Source organism: Ptychodera flava, chromosome 8, assembly GCF_041260155.1.
Source record: "Ptychodera flava strain L36383 chromosome 8, AS_Pfla_20210202, whole genome shotgun sequence".
In the NCBI taxonomy this organism is placed as follows: Eukaryota; Metazoa; Hemichordata; class Enteropneusta; family Ptychoderidae; genus Ptychodera; species Ptychodera flava.
In genome coordinates this window covers 13,827,978-13,845,841 of record NC_091935.1, presented here as the reverse complement: position 1 = coordinate 13,845,841, position 17,864 = coordinate 13,827,978, and the positions used below count along the sequence as shown (strand labels likewise).

At 38.9% G+C, this 17,864-nt stretch overlaps 1 protein-coding gene across 1 annotated transcript in view; it reads left to right on the top strand.

Moving 5' to 3' along the window:
• Nucleotides 1–324: 324 nt before the first annotated feature.
• The window catches only part of LOC139138550 (lysine-specific demethylase 4A-like), a 57,048-nt gene continuing 39,508 nt past the window's right edge, over nucleotides 325–17,864 (top strand). Inside the window, exons 1-7 of the mRNA XM_070706970.1 lie at nucleotides 325–460; nucleotides 2,944–3,107; nucleotides 5,308–5,483; nucleotides 8,344–8,652; nucleotides 9,323–9,372; nucleotides 10,471–10,574; nucleotides 11,793–11,930. Coding sequence (XP_070563071.1) covers nucleotides 2,976–3,107; nucleotides 5,308–5,483; nucleotides 8,344–8,652; nucleotides 9,323–9,372; nucleotides 10,471–10,574; nucleotides 11,793–11,930 — 909 coding nt within the window. The 5' untranslated portion in view covers nucleotides 325–460; nucleotides 2,944–2,975. The remainder of the gene's footprint in view (nucleotides 461–2,943; nucleotides 3,108–5,307; nucleotides 5,484–8,343; nucleotides 8,653–9,322; nucleotides 9,373–10,470; nucleotides 10,575–11,792; nucleotides 11,931–17,864) is intronic.

Below are 17,864 nucleotides of genomic sequence, written 5' to 3'. Positions count from 1 at the left end.
GCCGAACTCCATACAGTCCATACACACATTTGTGGTGTTCTCGGTAACAGTTTCGTGTTCTCGGTTAATAGTTCGGCAACATATGCAACACTATATTTTCCAGGTGACCCGATTCCTGGTCGTGTGATTACAAATAGTGTGAAAGTAGTCCCACAGTCGATAATCGACCGATAATATCGCAGGACAGCAGTATGTTCGAAGGTAATAATGTGAAATATATCAATTTTACGGCGATGAAATACAACGAAAACATTAATTGCTCATTACGGTCTTTCTTTTGCTTTACCCAGTTGCCTGCTACTGAACTATTTTGCGCGGAGTTGTAAGCTGTTAAGCGGTCCATCCGAAGACAAAAAAATAGTATCCTTCGTCCGGGGCTGTCGCTCGATGGCCGATCGTTCCCGAATGCAGCGTCTCTATCAAGCATTTCAGTTACTATCAGGCGATTACGTGTCTAAAGGTAACAATTTTGTGTGAGTTTGTTATGTTTTTTGAGGCCTGGTGATCACAACTTAACCCAGATGCAGGTGCTACCACTGTCTTGCTCGGGAAATGCTGTAAAGCCGAGGCCAGTGCACGTAGACACTCAGGTTGCAAGTGCATTTGTTACACAGTTTACCAGTACACAGGCCGTAAGTTTGCATTCCGTCTAAAAATGCTGGCTGTTTGTGTCTACTCCACGCCCAAACTGCAGAGGGGATGGATTTAAACAATTACCCCTCCATTTGCTCCAAGAATTTAAAGATTTCAGAAAACTAGGAATCATCTTGTACACATCGTTTGTTGTTCGCATGGTACATTTACGATGCTGTTGCAACACAACTCGAAGACAGCAGAATCTGTGTTTACGTCGAGTCGCCGAAAAATACATGCAAAGCCCAATGAAATCCTGATAGACGTCCACTTTTTCGAAATTTCAACATTCTATTTAAATTACCAATTTCGCTGTTTTGTTGTTTTGGACGAAAAATATTGTCCGTGTGAGCCTGCTTGATCGCCAACGTTGCAGTCTTGTCTTCGCCTTTTGGTTTTGGTGTGATGGTAGCCGCCATATTGGATGTCGGGGGTTGAACGTCACTAACAGATTACTCGCAATTTTTTATTACAAACGGGAACTTTTGTGCTGCGTTTGGGTTGTTACAAGCCATCGGAGCTTCTTTTGTACTCCAGATTAACTTGCACAAAGTGGGAAATCTATTCTTAATTCGTAGTATCGGCGAAATTAATACCAGGACAGTTCCGGTGTACGTGTATTTTGTGATTAGCAGTACATATCGTCGAAACAGAACATTACAACGAGTACCTTGTCAGCAGCGGGCATTTTAGGGCTTCCTAACGTTGAATGCTGGTCTAAGACATCACAAACAGTCATGCAGAGACAGTTTTGGGGGAAATTCGACGTGTGATCTCGGAGTTTATGTCATTTCTTATATTTTCTCGATTACACGTGGTTTTGTTTTTGTTACGAATGCGAACGGGGCGGTCCTCGCCGCCTCTGCTCTGCTGATTGCCAAAAAGAGACAAGACAATGCAACAATGCTTAAAAATTAATCAGATAAGATAAGATACCATATTTTTAATGCATTTTGTTGGGCCCTTCTCAGTCATTTCACTTGTACATTATTTACCGACGATCTAACTCCAAAACCAAAAACTGCTTTTAGATATTCAGGTAGGTCTGAAAACACTGTACTTTAAATGTACTATGTAATCATGCCAACTTTTCATCAGTTCTTCAAGTTTTCTAAGGTTAATTTCTGTGTCCCGTTATGCACACGTTTTCATTTGATACTGAATAGTTAGACTGAATGGTTATGTCTGTCATTTTTACATCGATATCCTAGAATTTCCTTTTAAATTTCTCTGTTTATGTGACCTTGGTCTGTCAAACTAGGGCTTCCCTAAGACCTCCAGTACCACTAGTCACTGTCTCTCAGACTCCCTATGTAATTTTTCCTTTCTTGTCGTGACAGTCCTTTTAAGTTGAATATTGTGAATTTTTATCTTAATATGAGCCTTTATTCATACACGTCTTTATAAAGGGCTAATTTAACTTCCTGTGGCAAGTGGACTGTTGATTTTCACTCTTTAACCCTTTCCTGCCAAGTCCATATTTCACCACCAGGTCAAGATGGTTAAAATTAACCCTTTGAGCGCCAAAGTCAATTTTTGTCATCTTTATATAACATACATTGGTAATTTTTTTTCTCAGATTTTGCAAAAATTTTGCAAATAAACTGTAGCAAATAAATCGGTGTCCATGTGGTCCAAAATTATCAAAAAATTGCAGAAAAATTCATAAAAATTGGTAAAATGTTGCCCTAAAATTTTGATTGGAAAAATTACAGCACTCAAAGGGTTAATGAAACACAACATATTCCATATGGTGTATTTTAACATAATACTGTACATTTGAAAGCTGTTGAAAACATAAATACTGTAAACTTGATTTTTTTTTACTAAAGATGCTATAACAGACCAAGCCAAGTGGGTGAAAATACGTCATGTTTTGGCTCAATACCGCTTTTTACTGACTTGGCTGATAGGGAAGTGATACTGTCTGGCAGGAAAAGGGTTAACTTGTCACTTCAAACTGTTTCTTGTGAAGTCCTTTTGACACAATCTCTGTTTGAAAGATTTTCCCCTATACATTCTGCATTGAAGAACAATGATTGCCACACATGTATCCTTTATGTTTCATTTATTCACTTTTTTGTGAAAGGATAGAGTTATCATTCACCTGCAGGTATTTCATATGTGTGAGTAGATTACATGATCTTCTGGATTATCAAAGTTATGTCATCAAAGTACTCCATTGTTTACACATGTGAGAGGGTTCAGTGCAGCCTTCTGACAGCATATATGGGTCATTGTCAGGAGATGGCAATCAGTGTTAACTACTTTTGGTATCTTGTAAAGTGATTATTTGACCTTTAATTTCAGCTTTGTGATTGTCACCGAAGCTAAATCTAACCATGTCGTCGCAGGGGTCATCCTCCATACCCCAAATTATGGTCTTCAGACCAACGCTGGAGGAGATGAGAGACTTCAGCAGCTATATAGAATATATTGAATCCTGTGGAGCTCACAAAGCTGGACTTGCAAAGGTAATGTACTGAAACCACCCCCACACCTCCAACACACTCACACACACTCATGCATGCACCCCTGGATAGCTTGCATTGAATGTTAAAAGGCTTTGCCAGATGTCAAAACAACTGGCAAATCTCATCTTGGTGGCAAAAGGTGACATTTCATATTTGTATTGAAGTGTACACATATTGACTGGCTATGGAGGAAACAGCCAGCAATTGTTTGCATGAGGGTTGCCCTAAAATACTCTGTTTCACAAGTCCCAATGCCAGGAGAAACAGACTGTTTAGTAGCAACTCTCATGGAAAAGCAAATGTATTCTGTTACCTGAATATGGCAAGTCAACACGTGTTTTATTCCACAACTCGTCCAATTTTCTCACTGGAAAATCAAGAAATTATTCTGTTGTCACTCATCTAGGTTGCAGAGGACAGTTTTATCTTCTTTATTAATTTTCACCTGAGTCCATGCACCAATAGCATTTTCAAACTTACCCTGTCAACAGTAGTCCAAACTACAAACAAACAGGTCAACAATGTTGGAAACTGCAAATCAGTAACAGGCTCTTTACGTGTATTGGCACCAAAATGACACATACAATATGACCTAGGCTTTGATTGGTGAAGCATGAGGCAAAAAATTTGTACATCACTGTAACATAGTCTGTACAGCTACTGTCACTCACTTTTGGCACATGCCTGTGTCAGCAAATACAGCACAGAGATGAAATAAGAACCGTGAAAAACTATTTATAATGTAGTTTTCTTTGAGACAGAGCTGTGAACACATGTGTATGATAAAGCTTGACAAGCTTGTATCATCACCTTTTTTTAGCTCGGTTTATGACAGGTTTGAAAGTCTATGCACTTGTAGGAGGCAGATCTATAATATCTGAGATGTGCAAAACCCCTCAAAATCCAACAAGTTGCAAATACTGTAACAGGCCCTGAGATTCCACACTGGATAGAGCTTAATAAGAATCACCATATTTTAGACGTCAACATAGTGCTGATAGACACAATGCTAACTCCGTTACAGCTATGAATTCTTGACTAAATTACAAGCCCTGTGACAGGGTTATTAAACACGCCCTGTAGCAGAGACTGATCAGAGCCTGTTGCAGGCGTGTCCTGTAATCAATCTGTAGATTTCATGCTGTGTTAGTTTGAATCTTGTACTTGGTGACCTGCCACTGCATGCACATATGTAATCTTGACACCCCATCCCCTACTTTACTGCCAGCACATACATGCTCTGAAAGAGCCCTTTCACAACAGAAGTTAGTGCAATACTATCGTCTGCAATAGTTCTATTTGACTGTCAGATGAGGGAAGGAGGAGGAAAGATTTAACATGGGGATGCTGACCGTGGTAGAGCTTGATCTAGCTACAGTAGTTTTGCAAAGGTTTTGGAACGCGTGTATATGATTTTGGAAGAAGAACAACATTTCTTCACTTTTCGATCTTTCCACTTGAAGCCTTGGTAAAATGTCAGGATTACATCATTCTGTATACTACAGTTAGCAGGGGTCCTGGCTCTATGATTTGAAAACTTCAAAAAAACAAAGCGATCATGAGGTCTTGATATTTGTTCTGCTGGTTTACGACATTTGGGAACATACACAAACTGCCTGACTGTATGCAGTTACCAAGGGTAGCTGTTATTCTGAAATATAAATTGCTGACTTCATATTTTTATGGTGGGAATGCCCAGATGGAACCTGATTTCAGGGAAATGGTTTTGTATTTGACTAGTCTTTTTGACAGTGAAATGATAAAGCATCATTGGAAGTCAAAATGAACAGCAAATTTCTGAACGATATTGAGCCAGCTAAAATGTAACCGGTCCCCTTCTCAATGCCTTGAAGTTACATTTGTATTTAAGTAATGTTGCCACCCCAACACATTACTATATCATGTTTTCAATGATCTACACCAATATCCTTACACCTGCCTGCTGTATTCAACTGAGTTTAGGATACAGACAAACCAGTACCACATAGATAAACTCAAATTTATTGGAACAGGATGACTGAAGACAAATGTAATATGAAAAATGGTATTTTGTGTCATTGTACGAATCAAGGCGTACCCATGTTCCAGCCTACTTATCTGCAGAGCTTAACTCGTACACCTTCAGATTTTATTGGCTTTTATCGCACTGAAGAATCGAGTATCGTTCAAACTAAAGCTTTTTGTCTATTCTCTCTTCTAGGTTATTCCACCTAAGGAATATGTTCCCGCCCGAAGTTACGAGCCGGTACAAGATATAATCATACCAGCTCCAATATCTCAGTTTGTGAGTGGAAGTCAGGGTTTGTTTACACAGTACAACATCCAGAAGAAGCCAATGACAGTGGCTGAATTTAAAGTACTGGCAGAGAGTGATAGGTAAGTTGTTTGAGAGGAAAGAAGGCACTGTTGCTGTGATTAGGAATCCTACAACTGTGTTTTCTGATGTGCCCCATAGTAAGGGTGAGCAAATTCATTTTGTAAAGGCTCTGGACTGGGACCAACATCGAAGTGAGTTCAGAAGTCCTTTCAGCATGGTTTGATAGCCATGTATGCATTCTTTTTTGTACAACTCCATCGTCACTTGAGCTCGCTTCCGTAACTCAAGCAAAAACATTTGTGATCCCAGATCTCAGACCTCTGGATTTGCTCACCGCCTCTGATGGTTATAGCCAGGGTTGCAATCCATGAAAGTTGTCTCTTTTGTTTCCTCATAGTCTATTGTTTTACAGGGACAGTGATTTCAGACACCGCATACATTTTGATTGTTTTATTGTCTCAGAAGTGATGTCCTTATTCTGTTGTCTGTAAGATGTTTTAACAACTTTAACAATTTGCCTCTCACCTTCAATGTACACCTTACATGTAATTTCACATTGATGGCATAATACTTTGATGATTATATTATGTCAGTGTCTATATAATGTACTCAGGTTACATAAATCTACTTGATATTATGTAATTGTATGTACGTACTAAATTCTGGTGACATGTTTCCTATTACATAATTGTTGCAATGTTATTGTACTATTGTAGTGTATAATGTTTTACTTTACTGGCATGTCTCCTTTCACCTGATGTAATACTGTAATGACATGTCTCTTCACATCTGATGTTATGTTATTGTAATGTGTACAAGCAAGGAGAGTGATCATTTGATAACCAGGACTTAACACATTGGCAGTCAAAACAACAACATAGGTCACTTCTGACATTGAACACCTATAACCTGCGTAAAACAAATTGAACATTCCCTCACAACATTGTCTAGCCAGGCATGTTGCAGCGGATATTGTACTCCAACAATAAAACGTATTGGGTCCTTCATGAAAATTTATGTTAGTGTCTTATCGCCACGAATGCTATTTGCCAGTATATGCACATCAAGTTGTAATTTAGTTTGATAGAAGACCTAAACCAATCTTTGTCCTTAACCCTTTTTGGCCTGACTTTCTGGGTTTAGGCTTGATAAGTTAAACCTAAACTGCATCAAAGACCAGTTTTCTTTAATGTCAAAAGTCTCTCCTATACACATATGCGTACAATTTGGTTAAAACACAGGTTGATACAAATCTTGTGAATTAAACCAATAAATTTACAAACCAAGTTTTCACTAAAACCTACTTTGTGGTCTTATTATGCCCCAATACTTTCTCAAAGATATTTAATCCAGTATTTGTTTTCAAAGTCATCCAGTACATCTTACTTTAGTTGATTTCAATGGATGTACACACATTACAAAAGATACTGCATACTGACATGTAGTCTTTCAGGTGACTCATTGGCCCTTGGGAACAGGAAGTCATGCTGTTATCTGAATATGGCCTGTCAGTGTGTATTTTAAAAAAACACTTCATCCATTTACTCACTGAAATATTGGGAGATTTTTGAGCTGTCACTCATTTTGATTGCAGGTTACATTGTTATCTTTGTTTATGGTTTCTGGGATGTGCACTTGCATAGATGGCACTTTCAAACTTATCAAGTTAACAGCTTTCTGAACTGTGAGCGTGTCAGGGAACATTTCCAAAACTATTAGGGGTAACCATCTTTTATGCACATATCAGTCCCAAACCCCCTTTTGACTGTGAATTGATGACTCACAACAGAGAGTTTGGATGAGGTCTGTTACAGATGATATTGTTACACACCTCACCCCAATCTCTGTCTTCATTTGTCAATTTACAGTCCTTTGGTATGCGTTATTTTAGCTCTGCAAAATGCCAGTTACCAGTGAACAGTTTCCATAACTGCTAACTGGGTAAAAGTCGTGTCATCTGTCGTTTGAAAGTGGTGCCTGTGCATAAGCACATCCTGGGACACATGAAAGAAGATATGGTGTCCACATCAAAGACACGTGATAGCAGGGAAATTTCTTGACTTTTCAGCTACAAAATTGGATGAGATGTGTTACAAAATATACATTGACTGGCCAAATACAGCTAACAGCACACACGTGTTTTCCTGCAACTGATAGTCTCCCAAACTAGTTTGTTTTCCTCAGTCTATGGGCCTCATGAAATACTCTGTTTCAAAGCAACCCTCAGGCCCATAGGTAAACAAATGTATGTTACCTTCATAGATGGTCAATACGTAGATACCATCATAGAGCTAAATGGTTCAGTACTATCCATCGTTGGTAAACTGAAAACTGAGTCTTTATATGACACATATTGAACTTCATGCCATATGCAATCCAGTCTCTCACATATTTCTGTCATGTTCTGCTCAAACATCTGAAAACAGTAATTGTAGGCTCTTAGATGATTGGATAGAGGTTGTGAAATGAAGGATTGGTGAAACTGCCTGTTTGCTTTAATATAAGTCAACAAAGCTTACATTCTCTTACTGTAGTGTTTGAATTGTATTTCATTCCTCAGACAGACCATTCATATTATGTTTTCGTTTAGAAATTGTATGCAGATGATGCTCTATATAAATGTGTAGCTTACAGTCTTGGTTAATTCCAAGCAAGGAATAACTACAGGGAGGTGCAACTATGACTTCTTAGAGGCTAGTAAGTCACTGACCTCCATTTGACATGTATACTATAATATAGAAAGGTTTTGATTTTGAATTTAAGTACCGGTAGTAGAAAATATTTTTACCCTGATTAAAAGTATACGAATGTCTTTTTTCACATCTCACATTTTGTACATCTCACATCTATGTCAGTATGAAAACAGCACCACACACTGATGGTATTTAACCTTTTCAAAATGTGCGCTTTATTTTCTAGATACAAGACACCCAGACACACTGACTTTGATGACCTGGAACGCAAATACTGGAAAAACATCACCTACAATTCACCCATCTATGGCGCTGACATATCAGGGTCTGTCACCGACACTGATCAACACATTTGGAACATCAACTCCTTGAGGACCATCCTTGATATTGTGGAAGCTAAGCAGGGTATCAAGATAGAGGGCGTCAACACAGCGTACTTGTATTTTGGAATGTGGAAAACAACTTTTGCCTGGCATACTGAAGACATGGATCTGTACAGCATCAATTATCTACACTTTGGTGCACCAAAATCATGGTGAGATATTTTTTGATATGTTGACATGTTTGTACAATTGTGAAAACAGTAAAACTACTGTGTGTGCATGCCCCATCACAAGACAGTGTAATATTTTCATCCATTTTTCTAATGCAAAGGCTTGCCATGGCAATGACTTAAGTTTTGAAAATGGTACAAGTTGACAACTTAGAAGTGGTGTCAAAGAATTGACTCTTTGATGATGCATAGTCATCTGTGTCTTCCTTTTCATCCTCTGTGTCTTTGTTTCACCCCTCAAATACGGTTTATAGTTGTGAGTTAAAGTTTCTGCCTTGCTTTTCAAATGACTTACAAGCTTTACCCCTATGTCATACTGATACACAATGTACCTTTTTCGCTTGTGAGGGGCTCAGAAGAAAACTGGGTTTTTTTTTTTGCTAAATGAGTGACAGACCTCAAAGACCTGGAAAATCGTGTGAAAGATATACTAAGTGTCAAATGATAAGACCTGTTATGTCAAGATTTACTCCATATTCTACCATTGAACATCCTCTTAGAATTTCCTTCCATATTCAACAGGTAAAAGTAGTTATGTTGATGTCTGAGATTCTGCCTCTTCAGAATAGCTAAGATATTGTCATTCTCTGTGCTTGATACACTGTAACACACACTATGGGCATTTAAACAAATTTTATTTTTTGCCTTACAGGTATGCTATTCCACCAGAACATGGTAAAAGACTTGAGAGATTGGCTGCAGGTAGGTGTAACATCTATGATAATCTTTTATTTGTCCATCAATTCGTACGCCCCATGATTGCAAACTGTCTAGCGTGATGACAAGATATACTTGGTTTTAATTCCATGAATACACTCAGACAGGTTTGAGAATAGTTCAGTCACAGTAATTGAAGTAATTTAACAGTTCAATCATTACTGTAATTAATGTGACTGAACTATTCTTACATTAGTTTAAGTAGTGACTGTTTGAAATCAATCTCAAAAGCATGACGATAGTCATTTGCTCTCATACGATATTGTTCATAAATGTTACACAGTTGTATGGAATTTTGAGCAGCACCATCACAGTTAACATTGAGATATTACTTATTTAGCATCTTCAGCAGATTAAGAAATATGAATAAAAAATTAAAGTAATATTTACAATACCGTGTAAATCGTTCTTGATCTGAGAACTTCAGTGCAAACAGACAAACAGGTTCTGAATGTAGAAAAAAGGGACAGCAGGCAAAAACGATGTACTGTCTGCTACAATTTGCCAGCTGTGAAAATTATGTAGTTTGGTAAAAACTCAGGACATTTTGCACAGAATTACAGTGCTCACACACAACTTGTAACCACATGTAGTTTATTATTTTATCACTTGTAATCAAACTTTTCTATATCCCTGAGGTGATCATGACGTACTTGCATATGAGTCAATGAATCATCACAAGAGGGCGCCATGTGACAGAGGTTAAACAGAAAGTTACACGAAAACACACACACACTAAACTTAGCACAGTAAAATGCAGTTTAAGGAGTGACTGAAATAAGACATGCTAGGACTTCAAAGTGAAAAACAAAAATCTGTCAGCGCTTGCTAAGAAACTTTGCAGAAGAGTGTTTTATAGTGAAGGAAGAAGAGCAGCTTGTATGTGTGTATAGTGAGGGACAGTGGGAGACTGAAACGATTGATGTTTGGAAAGGTACAAGGCAAAGTGACCGTTGCTTTTACTTACATATGGGAACTTCTAGTCCTGCCAGATTTACATTTTTTTGAGAGAACAAAATTTGTTGTAGGTGGGGCATCATCATGAACTAACTCAATGTTATTTCCCTTCCATGATTTTCATAGGTTTCTTTCCCAGCAGTTTTCAAGGCTGTGCAAATTTCCTGCGACACAAGATGACCCTGATATCTCCCCACATTTTGAAGCAGTATTCGATTCCATTCAACAAGGTAAGGAGACATCAGCAAAGCACTTCCTTGCGTACAATTTAGTGATACAGAAATGACCTCGGTGGCCTGTACACCACCTTTTCACACCTATGATACCATGTGTCTCATGGGTTTAATTAAACAGCCGTAATCGTACAGTAAAAGAGAAGCATTAACCATGTTTGCTGATCAGTAGCATGACACAGTTTTTGAGACGCATCGTTTTTATGCCTGCTTGAACAACTGTAGATGAATGAATTCCTGTAAATGGTAGTGCAACATGCTTTGACTTTTACCCAACCAGTGAAATAGCAGAAGAACAGGAGGGGTCTCTGCCCTCTCGAGGAGAGTTACAGAGATTGCATACAGGGTCATTGAGACTTTAGCTCACTCTGAAAACCTCTACAAGGTCCTATTCCTCAGGCAAAAGAATTCCTAAAATAAACCACCTTGACATTTCATCCCATTTCCTGTGTATTGGTGCAACCAAGCCTGAGGAAACAGAAAAAGTTTAGGTACAAGGAATTTGAAGGGTGAAGAGTTGTCAACCACAAATACCCATTGCGGCAAAAATTTGGAATTTTCATTTTTACTTGTAAAAACCAAAGTGAAAGTGAAACCAAACTACAGTAATCTAGTGCCCATAAATGCAATTAATAGTATATAAGGCTGCTTCATCATTGCAAAATTAAACATAACAACATCAATAGACCTCTTATCAAACCAATGTGACTGGCTAAAACTTGGCATCATCTGAAGGTCACATAAGCTCAGTCCAACAGGCAAGTAATTACGAAATTTTCATTCCTGTACACTGTATCATATTCACCACAAAGTGTGAATGTGTATTATCTTTTATTTTTTGTAAAGATGTGTGAAATTTCTGACTGACAGTCATCACAATTCCTGCAGTTCACTTTTAAGATTTACCATGCAGCTTTAAGCTTGCTTTTGGTTGAGGGCGCTGTTTTGCTGACGCAGTTGCCAACTACTAGAATAGCTTTTAGACCTGTATCTGCCATGTGAAGTGAGCCCTCTGTTGACAGCACTGTGCAACTTATGCAAATTATTCGTAGTGGAGTTAGGCTAAAATGAAACTTGATCATACTGGCTGTCTGTGCTTTGGCTAGTTAGGCAAGTTAGAGCAACTCTCTACTTATAGCATTTCCAGTTGACTACACAGCAGAGTTAGGTGTTTGTAAATGCAGCCTCACATCCATTCTCCACATTGTACACTAGATCACACAAGAAGCAGGAGAGTTCATGATCACATTTCCCTATGGCTATCATTCGGGTTTCAACCATGGGTTCAACTGTGCCGAGTCCACCAACTTTGGATCTGTGCGATGGATTGAATTTGGCAAGAGAGCTACACAGGTAAGTTTTCCTGTTATGCTGAAACATAAATTAGGCAATGATTGGAGTTTCCCAACAAGAAAAGGAGAAGACTGAAGTAAGGTGAATGATTCAAATTTGTGATGTGTATGTGTCAAGATCACAAATTTTCCCATGAGATAATGGATATATTTTCCCAAAACTTAACTTTCACATCAATCAGTGTTAATGTCACAGTTACCAGTAATAAACAGCCAGATCTGAATACATCAAACTCTGAAAATGTTATCCAGACACTACCCTGTTAATGTATAAGATACCTATTTTCAACTTTTCCAAAGAAAGTTTATCACAGTAGAAACATGACTCCATGTACCTTTTCCCATAAACACATTTTGTTTTTTAAGTTCTTATGTTTGTGTATTTTCAAAGAATCTTTACAAATGAGAGAGCACAAATTGACAGAGATGAGTGTAAAAAGTTCCTGATTTTACGTTTCGTTGAAAGTAGTAGTGAAACTTCTTTTTGATGATTAGGGTTCATGTTAATGCATATGCACAATCAAATATTATGCTGACTGTGAAACAAAATTTTTCAGAGAACTACCATCATCTGTCATACTGATGGATACAAAAACTTTCATTGTGAAAGTTGTAACAGGACAAGACCTGAGTCAAATTTTGTACAACTTCTCTTGGCCTTAAGAAAGTTAATGAGGTCTTAACAATAACAGTGTACTTTGTGAAAAGCCCCTGGCAAGAAACGTGGATGATTTACAAATGGTTATTGTCTCACCAGTAGAGTGGAAGTCGGCACCTTTATGACACTTTCAAATCCTGCCCAGCTGCGGAGACATCGTAAAATGATGACCAATATCCAAACCGCCTTCAACATAAATCATTTTACACATACCTGCACACCCTTTGTAATTACGAGCCGAGGTGATCAGACTCCCAAATGCCCATCATTTGTACACTTTCCAGCTCTTTTGCATGCCTGCTTGTCTCTCGGCAAACATTTGAATTTATTATCACTAGAATGCATTTTATGAGAGTGCCTTGGATTACGTGTCCAGATTTCTTATCCCATGAAAATGCATATTGTTGGAATTAATGAGAACACGTAAATGGAAAACCTTTGCCCTGACTTTGTTTTTTGTTTTTTTGATGTACAAAGTTAACCTGTTTTGGGCACCAAGATTGCAGTCAATGAATGATTTCAAAACTTCAATTTGATGATACATGTATATTGAGTGGTCTGAGAATGTTCTAGTTTGGTGGAAGGAAGTGAAATGTTTTCTTTGAAATTATCCAATGCTTTGAATCAGCAGTATTACAAAAAGATATACGTAACTGATTAATTTAAGGGAATTGAGATGCGCTGCTTCATGTTTATTGAAGAACAGCGGTAGATGTGTTGGTGTCCTGTTAAATTGGAAATTTTGAGATGTTGATTGAATAATTAATGTTATTACAAATGTGAAAGATTTTGAAATGGTATAACTTGGCTCAACTGATTTGGGAATTATGATATTACAGTCAACTAAAGGAGTAGAAAGAATTGGAAACTAAGTACAAGCACAGGGTCTGAAGTGAAACAGTAGCATCTGCTGACTTTGCCTTACATGTAGCTTCAAGGCATTATTGTGTTAAAGGTTGTAACAACATGCGTGTCTACAACCGAGGTGATTGTCTGAAGTCCCTGATTGCCATATATGTCAATTTTACTTGTTCCCCAGACTTGTTCTGTTTTGGAGTGTGTTGCGTTTCAGCCTTCTACATAGTGAAAGGTGAAGGATACAAGGAGCTGCATGGTTCAGAACAACATTTCATCTCAAGTGGTTCAAAACCAGGCCACCCAATGACAATGTTTTGTGGCGGACAGAGCTTAAAGTGACCTATTTAATTTCCCAAGTGGGCTGTTCTCTTATGTCCTCTAGTAAAAAAAATAAAAAAACTCATACAAGGTGAGAGATTAATTGCAGTGTAGTTCAGTCGCAGGACACCCACGTTATGTGAAATCTGTTGAGATGGGGAATTCAGTATGTGCCAGTGAGGCAGACTGCCACAGCCCATTAATAAAAATTAGGCATTTACTGCCTCTGTCAAGTCATGAAACACAAGCAAAGGCTCTTAAGCAAGTGTTTGTGTAGAATGGCTATAGAGAGATATAAAAAGAATAAACACAACTTAGCAGTTCCTTTATGGTGTGTGTTAATAGCCAGTCCGATGTGGTACCCTTTGCCTGTACTGGCCATACAAGGTGGTATGCCAAGCATGAAAGGACAGTACCTCCTCTCGGTAATTGCTCTTGCTTCATTGTGGCTGTGAGAGACTGCGATAGATACCATTGACTGGGTGCTTTTTTCACAGCTCTTAGGAGAGCACAAATCAAGTGTTTTGAACACGGAGCGGCGATGTAGGTGGTTTTGAGATCGCAAGTAGAAAAGCAGGAGAGATGTTGGGATTCATTCAGATAGTACCAGGGTCTGCTTGTTTATTTGATGCATGTTTCATATACACAGGCTGCCAAAACACTGTTGACTTGTGACAGTTTTGTCATGTGTAGTGCGATAATTACTTTGACTCTAAATTTTTTAATGGAGCAAAACGAACAGCAGTGTGAGGATGTTGGACACAAACTCCAAGTAGCTCATCCGGTTGACTCATCAGGTCGCCCAATTAATTAGGTCTCACATGACAAATGCTTTGATGTAATTAGTGTTTCATGAAGAAGTCCAACTGTCAACAAGTAACAGAAAATTAGTTCATTTAATAGCCTTTTGCACAATAAATGAGCTCATTAGAGTAATCGTCGCTGTGCTTATAAATTAATGCCAGGATCGGCCAGTCATATCAGTGGCAGCCCTTGCTCATTAGTAATATCATAGAAAAGTTTAATGAGTTCTGTGACGCTCAGCGTTTCAACTGCTCCTTCTGTTAACAAATGCTTACTGATGTATGAGATGCGAGAGGGGAGCCCTAGGGTTTGCATGGCTAGGGGTTGAAATGCCAGACAGACAAACAACAAGCTGTTACATCCCAGCTGGTCTCCGAATTGGCCACTCCTGATCGGGTACGTGGGATTTTTCCCGAAATGTGCCAATGGTGTGCAGACAGCCTTGGCCCACAGCTCATTAACTATGTGACCCATCTCCAGTTTGATGCTTATTCAGGCATTACCGGAAAGAAACTGCAACAGTTTTCAGTACTGTGCAGTCGGTATAGTAGAGTTTGAAGGTTGAGTAGTTTGGCGGTCAGAGCCTCGCCACTGGCTATAAATGCCAAATGTTCTTAATTGTGTCTTTTTAAAAAACATAATCCAGTCATCATCATTCTGTTTGATAGACTTAATTATATGGAGTCTGGAGACGACATTGTTACATTAGGGAACAGCATTCCTGGGTTTTTTTTAAACGGTAGCATTTTGCAAATCAATCACATTTCTCTAGATTGATTGGAGCATTCCTCAGTCCTGTTCAGGTGGCATGCCCTGAAAGCATTTGCCATTAAGATTCCTTGGTAACAGTCTGCAGTACACGTGCTAAACCAGCGCCGTAAAGTTTAGCCGTACATTGCAGCACTTGTTTTGGTGTGAAGACAGTTTTCCTTTATTGTCTGCCTGGAAAGAGTGCAACATAGATTGTTCAGCGTATCCCTTCAACAATTCATATGCATCAGGGGTTTTTCATTTTGTTGATTTTGGTTGGTTGTAATTCTCTTTATGTTAGGAAATTGTATTTATTTGCAGAGAGGTGAGGACAAGATTTGCTGGTAGGTAGAACTGTTGATTCACACAGTGCATGGACCGCTATGATTCAGTACATATACGTACAGAGTACAGTGTTCTCCACAAATGAAAATTAAAGGCGGGCGGGCTAATTAGCATATGTATTTGCATAATATTTGCATACAATTTACATATCACCAGAGCTATTCACAAGGCACTCCATGCTCCAGTGATGAGATATACTTCTGACATTTTCAATATTTTTCTCCATTCAGCAGTGATTAATGGCAAGCTATACAATTTATTTTTACATTTAAATCCTGTCTATTTACTTTAAATAAATAATAAAACATCAAAAGTGAAAAAAAAACACATTGAACTAATACAAACAATACACAATTTAGTAAATATATTGCACAATACCAACATGAAAATTCAAAAGTAGGCCTACATGAGAAGTAATCAGTGTTCGAAATAATCAGTGGCAAATGATGGCACGTTTTCATGTGACCCTCTGTTACTATATGTTTGTCTGTAGCCGGATTGGTAAAGCCATGAACGTCTTTTTTTACGTCCATGACAAGTTGACACGGGACTGAATAATGCACTAAGTTACAATGCGGAGTCAGCGGAGCATGCCTGCAGAGAAACATACGTTGACTTTGAAACTCAATTCATAATAAAGGGGGGCCCGAAAAAAATGATACCAAGTATTTCCAAGAGAAAGATTTGAAATTTCATCGACTCTTAGTTCGGCAAACGTACAACTTCGATAACTGCGCGGCATAGGCTGCTTGTGTGGAGCACGCTGGCGCACTAGATCTCGATCACACGCGACCTTTGAACTATACAGTAGGCCTACAGAACCGTATGTACGGTACATAGCTGCTGTATTCGGATGATCACACGAATGATGATTTTAGCTCGTGCAGTTTCTTTTTACTTCATTTCATTGTGCCTTTGATGCTTTAAAACGGTCACGGATTTTGAAACTTGATCAAACGCAACTGCTTCTCAAAGTCAATCGAATGAATCCATGCAAGTTACGAATGCGTGACAGGAAGTGACACACATGGCTTCAACGTCATGTGGACGTACACGGATCTCAAAATGGCTAACTTGGCTCGGATACGCAACGACCTGAGCACGCGAAGTACCATACTTTTTTGCATCTGATATTTGTCTCAACCAATCGTACGATTTTAGCCAGATCTGATCGAAATCACTTTCCTGACCTTCGGATCCTTACAAGTACGAGACATTGGCGGCAATGGCAGTTGACAATAGCATAGATGCTTTGACTGAGTGTCCGCTGGCAAAAATGCAACCCCGAGCCTTCGAGTGTACCGTGTCCGTTGTATGAAATGGACGGTGTCTGTACGGTACGGTCGACAGCTTAACACATTTCAAGCTTTTGAATTGAAGTCTTAGCCAGTGTTCATCGGCACTACGGCCGTTTCACACTTGAAAAGCTTGCTGAAATAAGAGCGTGACAAAATCGCCGCTGAGAAACATAGGTCTTCAACCACATTTACTAAAGAGTATCGGCGCCGGCGGATATGAAACAGGATCGGGCGAAAAAAATAAAGGATCGGGGCCGTCGGGGCCTGGGGGAACATTGAGGATTGCATGCAGTCGCAAAACAAACCGACAGATGTGTGAACGGTCCCTCTTTATTACACGACGTTGTCAGTTGCTGTCATTTTTATTCAATAGGCTTTCAGATACTGTTCGGACAACTGACTGTGAAAACAGTTTAGGCGACAGAAAACAAAGGTGGGCGGGCGAGATTAAAGGCGGGCGGGCGAGATTAAAGGTGGGCGGCGACAAAAAGAAGCCGGGCGCACCGCCCGTCAAAAACCCCTTGTGGAGAACACTGGAGTAGCAAGTGTCTGTTTCAGGGATACCTTGATATTAGCTGAGCCTTACCATGTGCAAATCGTTTGGAGGTTTCACCAATACTTGCAGCGGATATGAGAGCTGTTTTTAGCCACTTTTTATAATATCAGATGAAGTCCGGATCTAATGTTGCATACAGCAGAATTTAGTCTGGCATATAAACATGTTTCTGTTAGGTTACCATTATTTGTACAGTCTGGTGGCCAACAGATAATTGTGGATGATATATGAATTATTGCATAGGACACATGAGTCTTCAGTGGCTTGAAAATGAACATGGCTTGATCAGTTGTTCATCTCCTGAATGATGTTGCTATTGTGACCAACTTATGATCTTGTCTTTTTACT